The following is a 22,367-nucleotide window of genomic DNA, read 5'->3' as shown; positions in this document are numbered from 1 at the left end:
TATACTATCCTAGTACTAAATATTTTTTCATTTGAAATCACCGGAATCATTATATTCATGTTGTTGTGCTATTGACTGTTGCATCTGCAGTACTCCAATGGTATAGTGTAAAATCATTTTGGATATTCTTCCCTAGGCTTCCCCAGAATATGGCCAGGGGATGAATCCAATCAGTCGCTTGGCTCAGATTCAACAGGCTAAGAAAGAGAAGGAACCTGAGTATGTCTTGCTGTCAGAGAGAGGAATTCAGCGCAGAAGAGAATTCATTATGCAGGTAGTGTATCGGATTTACAGCTTTTTTGGTTGTTTCTCTTGTGAAAAATGCTGCTGTCTTATAGAATTTCGATGTATAATGTTACTGGGAGTTGAACGTTAATATTGTATTAAAATAAAAGCAAGCATCACTGAACACTTTCAGAGCTGATATCTAGTATGACAGCTCCCTTTAATTGCCAACTCAATCTTATATATTACTCTACAGGGAGCTAGAGAAATTGAAGGGGTTATGTTTACCTTACAATTTCTATACAGAATGCCGTTCTGCAAGGTGCAAAATAAGGCGTTTTTACTGTCACTTTTTCTGCACAGCTTTAATGTAAAGCTTTTGCAAATGCAGTTACTTGAAACTCATATAAGACATGTATAACTGCATATAATGTAAAAAAAATCAAAGGTAGCCAAACGTTGAATAGTAGATATATATATATATATATATATATATATATATATATATATATATATACAGTAGGTAGCAAAAGTTATAAGCAGATTTCATCATTTGGCTGAAACTGTTATGCCTGCATTTACTGCTCCCTATCTCATTTTATCCTTTTGGATAGTGATGTCAATTCACATTAAAGAACCAATAGCAAAGCATCAGAAAAGGGATGGTTGGAAATCCTCTTTTATTTTATGGCAAAGAAATGTTTTATTGAATAGTTAGGTTTCCAGAGTATTTCACATACATGCGTTAATGTATATAAAGAAATCACGTAACATAACATTTTGTAGCACATCACTTATTAGTCAGAAGATGGCATATTCAAGTAATGTCAATGACCCCTAGAACATTGCCTAAGCCCTTCCATCATTATTTGCAGTGGGTTCAGACCTGGTCTGTTTAGTCAGTTCGCCCATACTTTTTCAAATATACCTGTGCAGCCCTTACATTGTTAAATATAACATTCTAATCTAAGGGTTCCCAATGTTTCTAATTGATTCCTTTTGAGATGGTGGTTTGCTGGAGTTCCAGTGCTGCCAATATTAACTTGCAGGCCTGGAATAACATTCTACACATCGCCTGTCTTTTAAATACTCAAGGCTCTACTTACTCTAGGATACCCAATATACAGAATTTAGGGTCAAGTAGAATAGTGGACTAAAAGACAGTATAAAGCATATCTACCATATGGTGTATCAAATTGTGGTGGTCTCTTTTACACCTGCTACAAAGTGGATCTACTTGAATCTCCATCCTATGTAACCTAGATGTAGTAAAATGAGTATGTAGATGTACAGAAACACTAAGAGCACTGGTTTAAACAGATTGAAAAGCCTTTTCCCTTTCATCCCTGTTACAGGACCTAAGTCCTTTTCCCAATGCACAGTAACTGTCAAAGGAAAATTATTAAGAAATTCCTTTAATAACATGGTGTAACATTGAAATATAACTTAGTTAAATACTGGGGTAGGTGACATATGCCACTCACACAAATTTTCTTAAGCCCTGACTGCATGGCATAGTTCTGCATGATAAAAGTATATACCATGAGGCAGCTAAAAATTTACTTAAAGGTCTGAGAAGGACAACAAAGTACAATTCCGGAAAAGATGTGGCAAAGATGCATAACCCCAAATTCTCTTCCAATGACTACCATACTGTCGTTTTGCCAGCTCCATATACGTGTCAAATAGGCAAAAGGACAGATTCTCAGGTGTAAAAAAAAGAGAAGTTGTGGAGCTAGGATGAGGATCATCATTGCCCATGGACCGGGCCATGTGACCGACTAAATGCTGAAACCATGTAACCAGGTAATAAGGCCAAGGCTTAGGAAAGGCAAGGCCCGCCACTATCCCTAGGCTGCTGTAGGAGTTTTAATTTAATCCCAGGTGGACAGTTTGTCCACAGCAGCGTGTGGAAAATAGAATTTACCTATCTAAAGATTTACAGCGTCCTATAGTTGCCACTGCACAGTTCCCTCCGACTTTTTAGCCTACCCTGGATCAAAACACTCTACCTCCCTGTTCTGCTTATTTTATGATAGGGCCGGTTGGGACATCTGTGCTGGCTTTGCATTCTGTTAGACCTCCCCCATTGACTGTTTGATTTTCACTATGACACCGTAGATTAATTTGGCCTTATGGAACATTCGGGGACTAAAAGACTCCACTAAACGTAAGGCCATTCTGGACTCCTTATTACACTATGGGACCTCTATTGCCTGCTTTTTTTTTAGTTAAAAAATAAACATGTTATACTTACCAGCTCTGTGCAGTGATTTTACTAGATTTCAGACTGATCAATGGATCTCAGTCTTTTCTCTTCATTGGGGAACACGCCAAGGGTTCTCTCCCCACTTTTATTTGCCCTAGCAGTGGAGCTATTGGCAGTGGTAATCCAGTAATCTAGTCAGTTTCAAAAGAGGACTATTGGAAGATAAACTAGCCCTATATGTGGATGATGCGTTACTATTTTTAGGTGACTCTAATGAATTCCTCTCCTCCCTCATGTTCCTTATTACTACATTTGGATTCTTTTTGGGATTTATGATTAATTGTGATTAACTCTGCTCCTCCCGATCAATAGTCCACAGGTGGGTCTCCCTGCCTGCACACAGCAAATAAAAATTGTTTCTAAATATCTGGGAGTCTAGGTACATCCTGATGTTCGAGATTACTATAAATGCAACCTACAAACCCATTAGACAAATTTTAATCTAAAAGCAAGGCATGGCATAAGCTCCTCTATCGGTTGTGAGAAGGGCAAATCTAATTAAAATGATTTGGGCTCCCCAATTGCTGTATATTTTACACAATTACCCTGTGTGGGTTCTGCTACAATGGTTCAAAAAGACGGAAGCAACCACGAATCCTCTTACCCATTTTACAACTGCCTAAAGATGGTAGTGGATTGGCTGTCCCCTCGGCTAAACTTTACTTTTTAGCTTCCCAGCAGGAACACGACCCCATTCAAGCAATGTCGGTGTCCAGATCTACCAAATACCATTTTTTTTGCTCAATTGGAGGCAGGTGGGTTTAGGGCTGGGTGCCAATAACATACCCTACTCATGATGACCAAGGTTTGGGTTGAACTGCGCAGGATCATTGGATATGTTGGCATTTTGAGATTTCACCCAATATGGGAACGAGGGAGGTTGGAGGAGCTTGAAAAACTGCAGGGATTTACCAGTTGGTAGAACCGAGGTATACCTTTCCTCTACCAATTATTCTCCAATGATCATCTTAAATCTTTTAAAGTTTTACAGGATGAGTTTGGTATCCCTCATTTCTGCTTTTTTCATTACCTCCAGCTTTGCCATGCACTTTTTACCCAAGCTAGTCCTGCATCTCTCAAATAGATTGACACCCCATTGATCAATTGGCTAATGTTACTGATAAAAATGGTCTTATGCTCGCTTTATGGGTTGTTGGTGTATTGTCATCAAAGTATGGTGCAGGCTCATGGCAGAAGGGCCACCCTGGTCTCCGTCTCCCCTACTCGGCGTTTGTCACAACTTTTTGTTATTCACCATGTTCGTAGAACCCCTCTCAAGCTATTTATATGACATTTTAGAGAGGGCACAGACTGCCCCAGGTGCGGGCTGACTCCAGTTGAACATCTGCATATGTTCTAGAGATGCTCCAAGCTTGTAAGATACTGGAACAAAATAATATCCGTTATTAATCAAGCTTTTCAGGTCGGCCTTCAATATGACCCCCTGATGTGCATTCTGTGTTTTCTTAATGAAGAACTATTTACACCCCATGTTCGTACTGCTATTACTCGCCTGTTGTATTTGGCATGTAAATGCATACTGCTGAAATCGATAGCATCCCTCCGTTTGAGTAGCGCATCCAAGTAAAATACTACCTTACTCATGGAAAGGCATATCTTGAAATCCAGAGGTACCCCTTTTAAATTTAATAAAATATGGGACCCCTGGATACAGGTATCAGGGTTAGCGCCAATGGCCCTTGTCTCCCTGCAAATTCTGTAAGGCCTATAATAGTGTTTCAGGCATGTGTAGGTAGGCAAAATCAAGATAATTGTTATGTCCGAACTGTGAAAGATATAGAGATGTCAGACTAAAAACAATGCTGATTGTTGCAGGTTTGGTTTTAGTTTAGAGCTATTTAGTGGCATTGTTACAGGGCTACATTTATGGCTTCTTGCTGTATACCTTGCTATTAGCAGTAAGAATACCCCGTTTTGCATACACGTTGTATATATTATTCATAACCGGTGGACGTTGACATATGAATTAACATGTTTTAATGATTCTTCTTACTGTTATACTAATTTTAGTATGCAAATAGTTCTGTAAATGTTGTGAGAACATCTGTAATGCCTTTGTAACTTGTGCCCCTTTTTGTTCTACAGTGCCAACTGTTTTGTTTGCTTGTATGTTAAAAAAAATTATATAAAACCCTTTAATAAAAAAGATTTGAAAAAACAAAAAAAAGATTTTCAGCGGTATCCCCATGGGAGTGTTATGGAAATAGTTAAGTAATTGGGGCATGAGAATCATTTTGATAAAATTAGTTTTGCCAGCAAGCAACATTTAAATTGTTCCAAACTTTAATTTTACCCCAAAACCCAGGTAAGAAGGGGAGTTATATTAAGTTTGTAAAAAATCTGTAAGATTTGGGATGACCTATGTCCCCAAATATTTACCCATGGTAGTAATCGGGGTAGAGCACAATTGGGCCACAGACTGCGTGTCATTTCAATTCAATAGCATTAAAGCAGATTTTGCCATGTTAATATTGAGTCTTGAGTATATACCAGACTCTGTGATGGTGTCCATTGCCGCTTGTAAAGAGGACATAGTATCCCCAAGCAGAAGCAGAGTGTCATCAGAATTGAGCACGATTTTCTCATTCATGGGCTGGATCTAATCAAGGCAGCCAGTGGCCAAAGCCATTGGAAGTGGGGACAGGGAAGCCAATACCTTTGCCAAGGGGTTGAAAATATTTAGATCTGTTAATTATTTTTATATATACTTTTTACTCACCTCTTGTGCATTTTTTCACTGCGGGCTCAGTTTAAATTACCTGGAATTGTTACATGTTTATTTTAAGCACATTGAAACATCCATGGCAGTTCCTGGCCCCAAAGGAGATTATAATCAGCTGTTCGCATTGTGGTTGTGCACATACTATACATACTCGGAGTGGAACATGAAAAAAGAAACCCACGCGATCTACAAACCATGCAGATAGTGTCATAATATGACAATCAATTTAGAGACCTTATTGTTGCAAGGTGAGGGTGCTAACCATTTTGCACCAATACTGCCCTCATCACTTGTAATATGTCTATATAGTAAACTGCTTTTTTTAGGTCAAAGTGGTAGTTTTTTGGTTTCCATGGATATACTGATTATTTTCTCCAGGATACAGGTTGTATGTCCCTGTGTATTCATTTGTTCTTTTAAAGTCGTTTACAATTCTGAGCGTAGAACTTGGCTTCCATGGTACCTTTGTAAACTAATGTAGAACAGCAAAAGATGAAAACTGTCTGCCCGTGTAAAGCTGGCCATAAAAAAGCTTGAATTTCAAAATTGGAGCTGTGAAAAATCAACTCCACTGGGTAGAAAATGATCAATTAAACACTGACTGTGTCCTATCGATTGTAGTCACTTTGAGTATTTAGGCAGTCACGGGTGCCATGCCAATAATTGACAGTGGAGATTCCCCCATTCACATTGTTTAGGGTGGATGGGGGAATCAAATCGGCTGTATAACCAGCTTAAGGTGACACTAAATTCTGGTTTACAAAAACAATCTATGTATTCTTAACTCAAAAATAGTTCCTTCTATTTTGATTTATTCACAGATCACTGTGAACGAATGACATGGTTGTGCAGGTGAAGTCCCGCATAGCCATCCTGAGACAACAGCTACAGGGAAGAACCCCCACCCACTGTCACAGAAGGGGGGTTCTGGGGGTGGGAAGCAGGAGATTAGGAACATGTTACACCTTAAATACGGGTGTAACATGTTTCTAAAGGTGAACCTCACTTTTACCACAACATCACTGCAAAGTGACTGCGTTCAGCATGAGTTTACACAAGCACTGGTGTAAACCCTTGTATAGCAGTACAATTAAAGTCTGTATGCTGCTCCCATGTGTCTTTTATGCCAGCTAATTACGCTCCATGCAAGCTGTACGCCCTCTTGTAACCATGTGAATGAAGCTTAATTGTACTACCTTACTCAATGAACAAAACTGTTTACTGTGCAGTTGCTCTGTTTTATTCACAGAATAGAGCTAACTTAAAGCATGCCTTCATGTTTTGCACATGGGCACCTGAGTCTCCTAGCGTTCTTGCTAACGTTTAACATTATAATGCTGACAGCCAGGATGGTTGATACAGCTGTCTGTGGAAAGATTCTGGGTCTCACCCAAGGCAGAGTAAAAGCTGTGTTTGTGGTTACATCAGGCCACATGCGCTGTCACGGCTGGAGCTCTCAGGAGCAACCTGCTGTCTTCTGGTAGAATCACACCCACAGCCTGATGAGCAGGATTTATATGTTCAAATTGTGCATCCCTGGAAAGTGACTTTTATATAACGGCCAGGAAAATGAGTAAAATGATAACAAGTAGACTATGGCAGCATGTAAATTATGACATGGATCAGAGTGCCATTAGTATAGATTAGTCTCATATACAGTATATCCTCCAGCAGGATCCTCCATGTCATATTTTTCTTTTGTCTAGGAGTCTGGGGGGGGGTAGATTTTTTTTTTTCCCCCATGGCAATGCAGCTGTGACCTGTGGGGAGCCTGAGCTGGGCTGCTTGTTGCCTTAATCCTATAGAGTGTACATAAGAAGATGTACACTGCTGCCAATTATGCAAGCGCCTTTTTTTTTTTTTTTGCTTGTCACAGGGAAGTTTTAGAACCTCTGTTAAAGTGATATTAAGGCCTTTTTTATTAAAATAAAAAAATAAGTTTTACTTGCCTGTTCTGTGCAATGTTATGGCTCACTTCCTCCTCCTTCCTGTGGATCCCCCTTAGCACACTGTGCGTGTCCATACACGCTTCAGAGCCAGGCTGTGTCCATAGGCACACACAGTGCAGCTCATGCACCCCCCCCCCCCCCCACCTAACTGTCTTCTCACAGGATTTGACAGGCAGCAGCAAGAGCCTATGGCTCCTACTGCCTTCAGTGTCTTCTGTGAGACGAGGAAGTAAAGGGAAAAGAGCTGTAGCTGTGACAGCGCTGGATTGATGACGGGACTCAGGTAAGTATTTTGAGGGGGGTAAAAAATGTTGTAACTTTAGAACCAGTTCAAGTAGTAAATGTCTATGAATTATTTTTGGACAGTAAGAATATCATTTATTGTCATGTCATAGGTTCTTAGTGGACTGTTTTTGTGGTTACATCATTTGTATTTGAAACTGAACTTTTGGCAAGTTATGCGTCAATTCTCATCATCACATCAGTCATTACCTGCATTAAGGTAAACAGAATATTTAGCCTTTAGAAATGCTGTTAAGATTTGCACTGATGACCACTTTCACTGGGATCTCTTTGCACTGATGACCACTTCCACCGAGACAAAAAGTAAGGGAAAATCCCTAATGTTGAGTTGTCACCAGAACAGAAATTAAGTGGATATCTTCCAATGGAGAGACTGTGACACAGATGACAAAAACAACCTGATGGAATTTACCCAGGTCCTACCCTATCTAAAATAAATTAAAAAGTTTTAGCTAGCCGTAATGAATATCTAAATATGTGAAACAAACACATTGAACCATATTTTTTGGACTTTATAGGCACAACCAAAGTAAATAAAAGTACAAAACTTTATTAGTGCACAAAAAGGAGTTTAAAAGCATTAAAAAATATAGAATTTTGCACACTAATTCATTAAGGGTGGTGGCCTATTACAAATCCCCCAACAAATCTTATTACAGATTGTATATTCGATTGGTATGAATAGTAGGAAATTCCACCACACCGTCACAACAGGCTTAAAGCGGAATTCCACGCAAAAATGGTACTTCTGCTTTTCTGTTTCCTCCCCCCTCCAGTGTCACATTTGACACCTTTCAGGGGGAGCAGATACCTGTCTAATACAGGTATTTTGCTCCCACTTCCGGGCATAGATACCTGAGCCACCCACCGGTATCTACGCCATTTCAGGTGCCTTCTCCCCCCCCACACACACACTGCCTTCTGGGAGACACAGGTCCCAGAAGCCAGCAGGGACTAGTGGGTTAGAGGAACATGAGTCACGCATGCATAGTAGGGAACCAGGAAGTGAAGCCACAAGCAGCTGCATTATTTGTAGCTGCTGACTAAAAAAAAAAACCGTCAGAACTTCTTTTTAACATGTTTTGAGCAGTTCACTTCCTCAGAAGCACAAGGTGCTGAAATAAAAATGCTACAATTGGCATGGATCAGGACCAATAAACTAGGTCATGTATATCTCACAGGGAACCATAGACATAAAGATCAGGTCTAAACAAAAGCATCAGCTGGATATATACTACAACCTAAGCGTAGCTGCAGATAGCAATTCCTTGTAGCAATTCCATTAAGTTTGAAATAGTATATGTCAAAATTCACCAACTGAGAGTCACAAACGCATAGCGACCAAGCAAAAGGAAAGAAGTAGAATTATGCCATCCTCACTAGGCACATTGATACCAAAATGGGAGACCACCAGATGTGATGACTGCTGCAGCTGTGCTCTTCCATGTAACAGAGACGTGTGTCACACGCCGGCCCATCAGGAAGGTGACAAGTGTGCAGAGCTACAAATCCAGAGGGGGGGGGGGGGTCGTGGTTGGGGGCGGCATGTTGAGAGTTTTTTTTCCTTCTTGGAAGAGTTCATGTGATCAGCAGAGCGCCAATCAGCATTGTCTAGACAGAGGGCCAGGTGTCATGTAGCCTCATAGGACAGTCAGAGGAAAATGAAAACTCCTTCTACATGCTTTAACCAGTGCTTGGCCAGACACTGATAGAAGTTTTATACTGCTGATGAGAAAAGATATTTAACAGTTAAATAATAAATTTGGAATAATAAATGAGCACTGGGGCTACCTCATGGAGACACAGATGATGCAAACTATATCGTCAGTAGAAATCTCTGCTAGGAAGAACATATATTGTAAGTGCAGTTTCATGCCTAATACATTTTTTTTATTGTAAACTCTTTTGTAAAACTTGAATAGAAATATTGAAACCGAAACACGCACTAAGGATCAGCTTTTCTCAGGAATGAAGCCAACTCTGTATAGCAATGTAAGCAAAAACAGAAAAGCACCTCTGAGTGCAACAACATAAGTATTACATAAGTATTCCAACACTTAAATGGCAGTAAGAAGTCATGTGCTTGTATGGGACAAACTTTGCCCGGGATAGTCTCCAGCGTCCCCTGTGAGTGCACGGAATCCGCCACAACAGTTGAGGTAAGCCGGGGGGGAGGGGGGGACAGCCAATCCTGCATAGTGGCTGGATATGTCAGGTGTAGTCTGCTTGGAGCGTGGTGCCTGTGAGGCGTGTGACCTCATTGGGGTATGAGGAAACACAATGGGTTTCAGAGCATGCGCGTTCCTTTCTCAAGTGATGCAAGGCAAAAAGAAGGGCGAAACAAAATACTCTGCTCAAAAGGGAGATAATTGGACAATTACCAAACAAACCACTGTGCTGCCAATAGCTGGAATGCAATTGACAGGCTATACAATGGAAGAGCTTGCAACAATACTAGAGGTGGTGAATAAAATGAATACTAAAATAAAATGAATACAAAAATAAATTAATATTGGGTTTAGAATTAATAAATAGTAATTCATAATAAAGGATCATGGATGTATGTATATTAATATAATAATTGTGGCACGCAGTATATGGGACTGGCTCATATAGATAGACACACATATGAGGATATTAGAGGGGAGAAAAAGGAGAAGATGGTTATCGATATACAAAGAGAGGGGGGGGGGGGGTGTTAGAGAGAGAGTGTTTAAAAAATATATATATGTATATTATGTAAGGGGTGTTGCGATAGATGGGGTGTTGAAAATGAATAACAGAAATACTGATAATAGGGGAGTGACCTTATAATATATGGATGTAGTAATATATAGACAGCCAATATTATGGTGGTAAATGGACATTCCGGAAGAAAACAAGAGATTACTCATAATCATTATAATAAAGAATTATGAAGAATTGTGAATATAGGAAAGGCATATGTAAAAATGGCTAAATTATGTAATCTGTAGTAAAGCTATCCAACAGCTGTATTATGGTGCTGATTTTTAGTTCCTCATTCAACCCATTAGTTACAAGGGTATCAATGTTGGTCGTAACGCTCCTCCACAAAGCGATGGTGTTTCCCGAAACGTTGTCTCAGTGGACAGATGGTTCGACCAGCATATAATAGCTCGCAAGGACATGTAACAACATTAGTACAGCGATCTTCCCCACTGAGCTATTGTGTTCTGATGGGGTGGCCCTGGTTGCTGCTGGTTTTCCAGCATGCTCGCCTGACAGAAGCCGTCCAAAAGTCTGGCTTCTGTTGGACAGAATGTAATACACACGGGCCAAATGTCTTTTTTTTTTGAACCAACAAATGTCTCCCAACATTCGACCCGTGTGTACCTGGCTTAACACACAAAAAGTACACACTTAGGTTGACAATACACAGGGATCTGATGGATCAGGCTTGAGCAGTCTGACCTTTGTAGGCATTTTTGGGAGCACTGGGCTATCTATTTAACCTGCAGAGATAAAATAAACAAGACCATATCCCTGTTATCTAATTTCCATTGGTGATACAGAATAAGAATTACTTTTATAGCAATCATGTAGAGGTTCCCAAATCATGAATACATAATTTTATCCACATGTACTTGCCATATGCTGTTGCTATCTTCATAAATCACTGTGTAGCCAGACAACTTTTGGCCCAATAGCAGTCTCACAATATGCCAAACAATAGTTACACCCTTGAGTGTGCCAAATTATATCACGCAGGTTTTTTGTTTTTTTGTCTTGTGAGAATGGATTGTTTTAACTTCTCTGTCATTTTTTTGAGACTACATACAAGTTAATGTAGGTGTCACTAAGTCTGTAGAGGATTCCTTTACTTAAAATGACAAAAAGGATAATGTTATATATGTATATTTCCCAATAGGTCAAAGTTGGAGAACAAACTGCCACTGGAGCTGGGCCCAATAAGAAGACAGCAAAGCGAAATGCTGCAGAAGCCATGCTGTTGCAGCTTGGCTATAAAGCTTCAACTCCTGTTGCAGAGAGCAGTGCAAAGGTAATAAATAATATAAAATAAATCTGAAGTATATATAAAGGTAATACATTATATTACAATAGATCTAAATATATATAAAGGTGAAAAAAAGGTAAATCTAAGCATATCAAGGTAATAAACAGCTGCTTTTCCACACTACATAGCAGTGGTAGAAATTGTTTTTTGCTTACTGTATATACTCGAGTATAAGCCGAGATTTTCAGCCTCTTTTTTGAGGCTGAAAGTGCCCCCCTCGGCTTATACTCGAGTCATCGCTGTCTGCCCGCTCGATCAGCGTGTCGAGCAGACAGACAGCGGCCATTCTATTCAAAAGCCGCGCCTCCGGCTCCCCCTTCGCCTGTGATAGGCGGAACACTGAATTTCCCAGCAGCCTGTGTTCCGCCTATCACGGACATCGTATCATCCTCGTACTACGGACGAGGATGATACGAAGGCAGTGATAGGCGGAACACAGGCTGCTGGGAAATTCAGTGTTCCGCCTATCACAGGCGAAGGAGGAGGCGCGGCTTTTGAATTTTACAATGGCCGCCGAAGAGGGCACGGGACGGAGGCAAGGCAAGGCAAGGCAAGGCACGGCACGGCACGGGACGGGACGGAGGCAAGGCAAGGCACGACACGACGGCAAGGCACGGCACGGCACGGGACGGAACGGAGGCAAGGAGGCAAGGCACGGGACGGAGGCTCGGGACAAAGGTAGGCTGGACACACACACACACACACACACACACACACACACACACACACACACACACACACACACACACACACACACACACACATACACATACACATATACACACACACACACACACACACAGGGATGGGTGGATGGATGGAGACACACACAGGGATGGGTGGATGGATGGAGACACACACACACAGGGATGGATGGATGGATGGATGGAGACACACACACACAGGGATGGATGGATGGATGGATGGACACACACACACACAGGGATGGATGGACGGACACACAGGGATGGACGGACACACAGGGATGGACGGACACACAGGGATGGACGGACACACACACAGGGATGGACAGGCATGTCTCACCCTCGGCTTATACACGAGTCAATAAGTTTGCCAGTTTTTTTGGGGGTAAATTGGGGGCCTCGGCTTATATTCGGGTCGGCCTATACTCGAGTATATACGGTAACTGCATAATATCACATAAATCCAATTCTGGGTTGATACTTTTGTCAAATTTTTACTTACCTCCTTTAATGCAGATTTTACACAATTTATAAAGTGGCTGGTCATGTTGGTTATTGCAGTTGGACGATCGATCCCTATATCTGGCTCTGGCCTATATATGGACATGTTGTAGATGCCCAAACTCACACCTGTAACAGTATTCCCATATTATATGGAACTGATAATATCTCCCCAATATTAACCATAGAGGGGGCAATATTGGACATTAGCCTTGCACTCAGTGATATATGTTCCTTGTGAGACAAATTGTGCCTATGCCATCACCTCCTACCCCTCTTAAGATACATTAATCCACTAAAGCGCTATACAAGGAAAATTCAACCAATCCATACCTGGAAAAGAAGATTGGACCTTCTCACATTTCCTGCGTCCCACACCACTGATCTTCCTCCCAAGGAATCCGCTGCTGTCCACGCTACAAATAACGCTTCCAGGAGTATTATTCTCCATGATGCTTAGTAGCTTTCACTGGTTCCTCTTACTGATCTTCATGTAACTACTGTATCCTGTAATTGGTGGAGGCCAGATAAAGGAACCAGTGTGAGCTGCAGGAACCATGGAAAACGACACGCCCAGAAGTGTTGGTTTCAGTGTGTACTTCAGCTAAAGATTGCTTGGCATCAGAGACGAGTTCCGCAGCATGGGCAGCAGGAAATGTCCTGGTTTCTTTTAATACGACACAGACATTTCTACACATAACAACAGAGTTGTTTAAACAGAAGGCAAACAAAAGTAGTTTAGAGCGGAACTTCATCTAACAAGGGAAGGTCCACTTTTCCTCCTCATCCTCTAACTCATTTAGAAGTTGTTTTTTTATTTTATTTTGTTTTTGTTTTTTTCAGGGAGCGGGTGTACCTAGTTTTGACAGATGCCCGCTTCCACTTCTGCTCTGATCGCGTAGTTCAGCCCCCTCCCTGCCCGCAACCTCCTGGAATATGCCACAGGTCCCAGAAGGCTGCAGGTCCATTCAGAAAGCACTGCGCAACATGCTCAGTGGGGAGCCAGCTGTCAGCCAGTAGGAAGTCTCAGCTGGTTTCTCCTAATCAAGATGGCGGCACTGGGAACCCAAAGACTGGTGAAGAACTGGCCCGGGTGATGACAGCGCTAGATCTCTAAGCTGTTAAGTACCAGTTAATTAAAAGTCAGCAGTTACAGTATTTGTAGCTGCTGACTTTAAATTTTTCTGCAGTCACAATCAATGTAAAAAGTACCTATACATGCACCACAAAAAATTAGATCATTTGCATAACATTTTTGTAACTTTGCCATACAGCCTATTTCTCTGTTAGTTGCTGCTGCACATTACCAACATAGTTACATATTTGGTAAGGTTGAATAAAGACACCAGTAGATCCAGGTTAACCTTGGGGGGGGGGGGGGGTGTTTATATCACTACTATTTCCAATACTCCTGTACAAATATATACATATAGTGAAGCTCTATAATAATGTGCAAATCTATCTATAATACTAATATAATCCAAGGAGCATAAATATAAACATCCAAACAGCAAAACAATGTCTCTTTAAAACTGTTGTGCAAAGGAAGCCTCCATGCAAAAGAAATAAAAAATTCTTTGTGCAAAATGTTGTGTGGGGAGCCAACTGGACTGTCAAAACACAATAACTGATTTATATATGGCAGGCTTAACAGTCTAGAGCTACCTACACAGGTGAAGATTGAACCACTTTTCGTCCAACTTCATTGCGTGTCTGTGTACCCAAAATAACATGATGGGGGTAATATCCTTCTGTTGTATTACTGGACAGGAAGTCAGCTATATATATGGGCTAATAGGACTTTTGTCAATGTCAACTTTGTTTTGAGGTTCTACTTTTTTAATAATCTATTGAAGTGGTTATGTGTTTCAACACAAATTTTGTTAACACCTTCATTTAAAAAAACAGATTGTGAAAAGCATGTATTGTTGTCCCTTTCATTAAAAACTTTTATGAAAGCTTGACTAAAGGGTGGCCATCTGGCCTTAGCAAATCTGTACACTAAACAAATGATCTTTCTTTTAATGCATATACTGTACACAGACACACATTTGTATCCTACAAGCATGTACAGTGCCTTGAAAAAGTATTCATACCCTTTGAAATGTTCCACGTTTTGTCATGTTGCAACCAAAAACATAAATGTATTTTATTGGGATTTTATGTGATAGACCAGCACAAAGTGGCACATACAGCATCTCACAAAAGTGAGTACACCCCTCACATTTTTGTAAATATTTTATATCTTTTCATGTGACATTACTGAAGAAATTACACTTTGTTACAATGTAAAGTAGCGAGTGTACAGCTTGTATAACAATGTAAATTTGCTGTCCCCTCAAAATAACTCAACACACATCCATTAAAGTGGTTGTAAACCCTTACAACACACTTTTTGCTACAGGTAAGCCTATAATGAGGCTTACCTGGAGCTACCCTGGATATGTCCTAAATCTGAATGGTTTAGGAGATATCCCCTGTATTTGCATGTGCCGATGGAATTGGCACATGTGCACTGAAGCAATGCCGTTGCTTCAGTGAGTGTGCCGCTACCGGCGGCTCCTGCACATATGCGCAGGAGTGAAGTCATTGCGGCTCCAGCCAATCACAGCACCGGAGCCCGCGATTCCCAGGAAGTAACTCCGGGAGTGATGCCGGCCCCAGAGCGGTGTATGAGGACAGCTGCAGGGCCTTTGATCTCAGGTAAGTAATTCATAATGAGCTAGTATGCTATGCATACTAGCTCATTATGCCTTTGTCTTGCAGGTTTTTTTTTTTTGTTCTAGGGTTTACAACCACTTTAATGTGTAAACCCCTGGCAACAAAAGTACACCCCTAAGTGAAAATTTTCAAATTGGTCCCAAAGTGTTAATATTTTGTGTAGCCACCATTATTTTCCACCATTATTTTCTAGCACTGCCTTAACCCCTTTGGACATGGACTTCACCAGAACTTCACAGGTTGCCACTGGACTCCTCCATGACGACATCATGGAGCTGGTGGGTGTTCGAGACCTTGCGCTCCTCCACCTTCCATTTGAGGATGCCCCATAGATGCTCAATATGGTTGAGGTCTGGAAACATGCTTGGCCAGTCCATCACCTTTACCCTCAGCTTCTTTAAAAAGGCAGTGGTCGTGTTTGAGGTCGTTATGTTGGAATACTGCCCTGCGGCCCAGTCTCTGAAGGGAAGGGGTCATGCTCTGCTTCAGTATGTCACAGTACATGTTGGCATTCATCAATGAACTGTAGCTCGCCAGTACCGGCAGCACTCATGCAGCCCCAGACCATGATACTCCCACCACCATGCTTGACTGTAGGCACACACTTGTCTTTGTACTCCTTACCTGGTTGTCGCCACACACGCTTGACACCATCTGAAGCAAATAAGTTTATCTCAATGAGAAGATGGATGGAGCCAAATACAGGGCAATCTTCAAAGAAAACCTGTTAGTCTGCAAAACACTTGAGGCTAGGGCGGAGGTTCACCTTCCGGGAGAACTAAAACCCTAAACATACAGCCAGAGCTACAATGGAATAGTTTAGATCAAAGCATATTCATGTGTTAGAATGGACCAGTCAAAAACTATGGGCACAAATTGAGCAACAACAGTGCTCGATCCCGTTGCGGACGGCCCTCTGGTGCTACGAGGCACTACCGCGAGCAGTGAAATCCCACCCTCTTATTGGCGTCACAATCTTTCAAGGCGCAAAGGCGGCACTGAAACAGTCTCTGACGACCACAGCGTCACCGTTGACACCTATCCTTGGTAATCCCAGCTTTACACCAGGTCTGTCACGTGCACAATTTCAACCGTTATGGAGCTCCGGTCTCTCTACGGCCTCTCATTTTGTGCTGCGGGGAAATTGGACGTCCATCCCGGATCTTATGGACCCTTTGGGTCCGTACCGTCTGGATTTTTGGAACGCCAATCGCCTACACCACTTTCTCCATTCTCTCCCGAACCCCCTAGACTACTCCAGACCGCTTACTGCTTTTGAAACATACTGTTCTGACACTGAACCGATCTCCCGAACCCTTTCTAAAATGTACGCCCTACTTAATACACCGGCACACCCGCCATGCGTCGCTGGTCTCACTAAATGGGAAGCGGACTTGGGCCACACCTTTACACAAATACAAGTTAACAACATACTGCGGTTCGCTTTGCGGTCCTCAATATGCACCAAAATACAAGAGACGAACTATAAAATTCTTGTCCGGTGGTACCTGACGCCTAGTCGCCTTCACCTTATCTACCCGGACACGTCTGAGGGCTGCTGGCGCTGTCGCGAAGAACGGGGCACTATTTTTCATATTTTTTGGTCCTGCCCTAGGCTCTCTGAGTTCTGGACCGCGGTCCGGACCATTTCTCAAAAATTTACCGAATGGCAGATCCCTAATGATCCAGCCTTTTTTTTACTGCATGTTTCGGACATACCCCCTAGGAAATACGCGCGATCGATACTACGACACTTAACGAATGCGGCCAAGTCCTGCATCCCCTTGCTTTGGAAACAGCAGACTCCGCCTTCAGCGGCAATGTGGGTAAGGAAAGTGGAGGATATTAATAAAATGGAAGACCTAGTGCTCACAGCTCAGGATCGGCAGGAGACATATCGCAAGACTTGGTCTCTCTGGAACGTGTTTGTATACTCGGATGAGGGCAAAGCCCTGTTTGGCCATTAATTCACTTACTGCTGGTAGCTGACAGACCGCATAGGTAAGGCCATTCCCACTCCGCCCCTCCCTCCTCCTTCCCTTATCCTTCGCCTCCTCCCCTTGACTCTTCCTCCCCCCCCCCCCCCCCCCCCCCGCCCCTCTCTTCCTTTTTTCTTTTTTCTCTTCTCTCTGCCACTCTTTTATTTCCGTCTCAGTTTTCGCTCTCTCTCTGGGTCGCGGCTCCAGACCTGCTCCCGTTGACCTTGTGCTGAGGCGCTGGTTTAGGCCTCGGCATGCCCGTTTTGTTTTTAGAGGGAGGCAGGAGCATCTCTAACAGTCCAAGTCCTCCAAGGTCGGTGGATAGGACGTGTTTTACTAATACTTCATATGTTGCCATGCCACTACATATACAGCATGTTTGTGAGGCTGCGACCTCTTTTGTTTCCTTTGTTTTCCTTATTACTGTTTGTTTTGGGGTTCTCCCCAAATGTGGTTTTTGTTTTTGTTTTCTTTGTTATTTGAAATACTAATAAAAATGATATTTGCAAAAAAAAAAGAATGGACCAGTCAAAGTCCATACCTAAATCCAATTGATATGTGTCAAGACTTGAAAACTTCTGTCCACAGACACTCTCCATCCAATCTGACAGACCTTGAGCTATTTTGCAAAGAAGAATGGGCAAAGATGTCACTCTATAGATGTGCAAAGCTGCTAGAGATGCAAAAAGACTTGCCACTGTAATTACAGAGAGAGGTGGTTCTATAAATACATGCCACACTTTTTAGATTTTTATTTCTAAAAAAATGTTGAAAATCATGTATCATTTTCCTTCCACTTCACAATTATGTGCCACTTTGTGTTGGTCTATCTCATAAAATCCCAATAAAATACATTTGTTTTTGGTTGTAACATGACAAAGTGTGGAAAATTTCAAGGGGTATAAATAATTTTTCAAGGCACTGTATTCTTATGTGCCCAGCACCCTAAGTTAGGTTTTGGCATCGAAAGGGTTAGTACCTGATTTGAGGAGTTCTTTAGTAAAAGTTTAGATATTAAAGTGGTTGTAAACCCTTACAAACCACTTTGACCTACAGGTAAGCCTAGATTAAGGCTTACCTGTAGGTCCAAGAAATATCTCCTAAACCTACACGGTTTAGGAGATATTTACTAACAGACAGGCACCACTGTCTACGGCACATGCTGTAGACAGCAGCGCGCGGGCGCACTATCGCCGTTAGCAGAATGCCGCTAGTGGCGGCTCCCGTGCGCATGCGCAGGAGTGATGTCATCGCTGCTCCAGTTTCTTATTCCGATGTTGACACGGCGCTCTCTTCCGCTGTAATGGCTTGTGTGACGTGCGCAGCGACTTATATAGGTATGGGGCGTGGTCACCGGGTGATGTCACGCGGGGACCCCGTCCCTTTATGACGTCAAGTCCCGGGGCATGCTCAGACTGTGACGTCATAAAGGGGCGGGGTCACAGTGTGACATCACCCGTGACCATGCCCCATACCTATATAAGTCACCGTGCACGTCTCACAAGCCATTACAGCGGAAGAGAGCGCTGTGTCAACATCGGAAGAAGAGAAAAGAGGGAAGAAGGATGGAGGAGACTGGGCTCCTCCACTAGTAAAAGAGCTGCAAGAAGACAGTGGAGGAGCCCGGGAGAAGAGGCTGAAGAGAGCGAAGTCGGAAGAAGACCCCCGGAGCTGATTAATAAGTTACTTTAAAAACCTGTGTTGTGTGTTTTTTTTTATTGACACTTTTTTCCCCAGGTGAATGGGTAGGGGTACGATGTACCCCTTACTCATTCACATAGGGTGGGGGGCCGGGATCTGGGGGCCCCCTTATTAAAGGGGGCTCCCGGATTCCGATAAGCCCAATGCCCGCAGACCCCGACAACCAACGGCCAGGGTTGTCGGGAAGAGGCCCTTTTTCTCATCAACATGGGGACAAGGTGCTTTGGGGTGGGGGGGCCGCAGAGCGCCCCCTTTCCCCAAAGCACCCACCCCCCATGTTAAGGGCATGCGGCCTGGTACGGTTCGGGGGGGCTCGCTCGTCCCCACCCACTTTCCTGACCGGTCAGGCCACGTGCTGGGATAAGGGTCTGGTATGGATTTTGGGGGACCCCCACGCCGTTTTTCCCTTAAAATCCATACCAGACCTAAGGGCCTGGTATGCTCCTGGAGGGGGAACCCAATGCCGTTTTTTTATTTAAAATTTGGCATGGATTTCCCCCTTGAGAGCTCATTATTCTCTGATTGGCCACGGTCAAAGTCGCCTGGCCTGGGGCAACTTAAAGTCATGTTGTAAGTCGTGTTGAAGGCACGCTGTTATTCATACTCAAGTCGTGTCCAAGTTACCTCCAAAAGTCGCGCTGGAAGTCGCGTTGCCCCTGTGTGAATGGAGTCTTAAGGATACCTGTACCTTCAGTCCTTTGAGTCCCTGACCCAAAACAAGCATGCAGCTAGTGCAATAGAGTCAGAACCACTGTTCTGTATACTTGTTTTGGGTCAGTGACTCAGAACGTATTTGAAGCAGAGGTTCATGGTAATACAGTGATTTGCATTCTAAGAAGGTGGTCAACAATGGACAATGAGGAACACTGCCAACAGAAACCAGTGGGGTAAGGGTTGACATTACCAGATCATTTATCTTTGTGTTTATTTCAACTATTCTTTCACAACAATTTTATACCTTTTTATTGAGTTTTGTTAGCAGTTGTTATGAACGTTCTACAGCTTGATGGGACTTGTTTTGCCTTTCTTGCAGCAAGGAGAAGTTCAAGGCTGGGGAGATGGAGGTTCTGGGGCATCTGACCAAACAAGCAGTAAGTATTTTCCTATACACTGTTGAGAGGAATTGTGTACAAGCTGATTTCAGGTAACAAAGTTACTTGTGGTGAAAATGAATCTGTATAGAGATGTGCTTTAAGAAAAATGTATTTCTGGTGTGGTGTAATTGCATTTGAAATATCTACAACACAGCTTTTTGCAGATTGCTTCTGTATTAGTGTATTAAATGTAAAGGTCTGACCTTCTTAAATCATTATATTTCTCAGTGTTTTTTTCCATTGAATAAACTTTTGTGTAAATAGATTGATTCTGGATGTAATCAGTAGGTACAGAATTGTGGGGCAAGTAACTAAAGTTCAACTGCAAAAGTAATATTTATTCTTATCTCTATTTGTAGACGTAAAGAAGACTGCCGGGCATGGTATATTCTTACATAGGTACCTTGGTCCAGCTTGGACCAGTGTAACTTTGTATATATCATACCTGGCCAATACCCTAAACGCTACTCCAATGATCCCCACTGGCTTCTGGGTCCCGTGTTGAGTGGCCGGCCTGAAACATTTTGGAGGTCAGCCGCTCAGCATGGGCTACTTTTAGAGAATGCTTTGTATTTTTAATAAATGGAAAGTGTTCTCTAATTGGATGAGGTGGAGAGGCGGGGCAGTGACATTACGCTCTCCATCACGACTAATCAGGGAGCACTTTGCATTTATTCAGAAGATGCAAGGGATTCTATAAATGTTACCTTTTTGAGTGGCTGACCTCCTGTATTCACAATGCAGCAGGCCAGCTGCTCAGCACAGGACCCAGGAGCATGTAGAGCTAACTGAAGCAGTGGTGTCTACTTCAGTGATTTCCATCTTCCAGGGGCATCGGCCAACTTAGTGTTACTAAACCCAGGACCCTGCATTCAGTATCATGGAAATGCAATTATTTTAGTAAATATAAACTGCTAAATACTTACTTCTATCAGTGTCCGGGTGAGCACTGGTTTAAGCGTGTAGAAAGAGTTTTCATTCTCCTTTGACTGTGTCCTATGAGGCTGCATGACTCCTGACCCTCTGTCTGGACAGTGCCGATCACATGCACGCTCCCAAAAAAAAAAAACTCTCTAGCAACACACACCAAACTGAGCATGTGCAGAGTGCTCCTAAGGCTTTGTACCATCAGGAGATGGATTGGGGACAATAGTAGAAGGAGAGGATCAGAAAAGACAGAATCTAACAGCCTTTTTACACAATGCACAGGATTAACCCATTGCGTTCCACAGTGAGTATAATAAGCGTTTACTACATATACAGACTGATTTTACTGTTGAGGGTTTAGTAACACTTTAAGGGCTAGACCAACATACAGTGCTGTGAAAAGGTATATGCCCCCTTCCTGATTTTCAATTTTTTTTTGCATATTTCTCACACAAATGATTCAGATCATCAAACACATTTTTAATTTTACACAAAGATAACCCGAGTAAATCCAAGATGCAGTTTTTAAAATATTATTTAATATAGTAAGGGAAACAAGCTGTTCAAAACTGCCTGGCCCTATGTGAAAAAGTAATTGCCCCCTCCCATGCTGAATCATGAATGAACTGTGATTAACCACAATTTTTTGGAAAGTTGACTCTAATTTCACTTGCCACACCCAGGCCTGATTACCGCCAGACCTGTTGAATCAAGAAATCACATAAATAGAAGCTGTTTGACAAAGTGAAGGACGCTAACAGATCACAAAAAGCCACACAACATGCCACAATCTTAAAAAAAATTCAAGAACAGATTAGAAACAAAATAATGAACATGTATCGGTCTAGGAAGGGTTTCAAAGCCATTTCCAGTGCTTTGGAACTCCAGTGAACCACCGGGAGAGCCATTATCCATAAATTGAGATAACTTGCAACAGGGGTGAACCTTCCCAGGAGTGGCCGGCCTACAAAAATTACTTCAAGAGCATGATGACAACTCATCCAGGAGGTCATAAAAGAACCCACAACAACATCTAAAGAACTGCAGGCCTCATTTGCCTCAGGTAAGATCAGTGTTCATGATTCAACAATAAGAAAGAGACTGGGCAAAAATTACATCCATGGAAGAGTTCTAAGGCCAAAGCCACTGCTGACCAAAAAGAACACAAAGGCTCATCTCACATTTATCAAAACACATCTCGATTATCCCCAAGAC

The 22,367-nt window shown here is 42.3% G+C and overlaps 1 protein-coding gene across 1 annotated transcript in view; it reads left to right on the top strand.

The window, feature by feature from the left end:
• Positions 1 to 22,367, top strand: part of STAU2 (staufen double-stranded RNA binding protein 2) — a gene marked incomplete in the record, with an annotated part of 473,555 nt that overhangs the window by 248,868 nt on the left and 202,320 nt on the right. Inside the window, 3 exon segments of the mRNA XM_077492880.1 lie at positions 137 to 274; positions 11,379 to 11,510; positions 20,165 to 20,222. Coding sequence (XP_077349006.1) covers positions 137 to 274; positions 11,379 to 11,510; positions 20,165 to 20,222 — 328 coding nt within the window.

The sequence above is a fragment of the Lithobates pipiens genome, unplaced genomic scaffold, assembly GCF_037356315.1.
Source record: "Lithobates pipiens isolate NorthernLeopardFrog02 unplaced genomic scaffold, aLitPip1_a1.2 Scaffold_19, whole genome shotgun sequence".
Classification (NCBI taxonomy): domain Eukaryota; kingdom Metazoa; phylum Chordata; class Amphibia; order Anura; family Ranidae; genus Lithobates; species Lithobates pipiens.
This window is presented reverse-complemented; position numbering and strand designations above follow the sequence as displayed.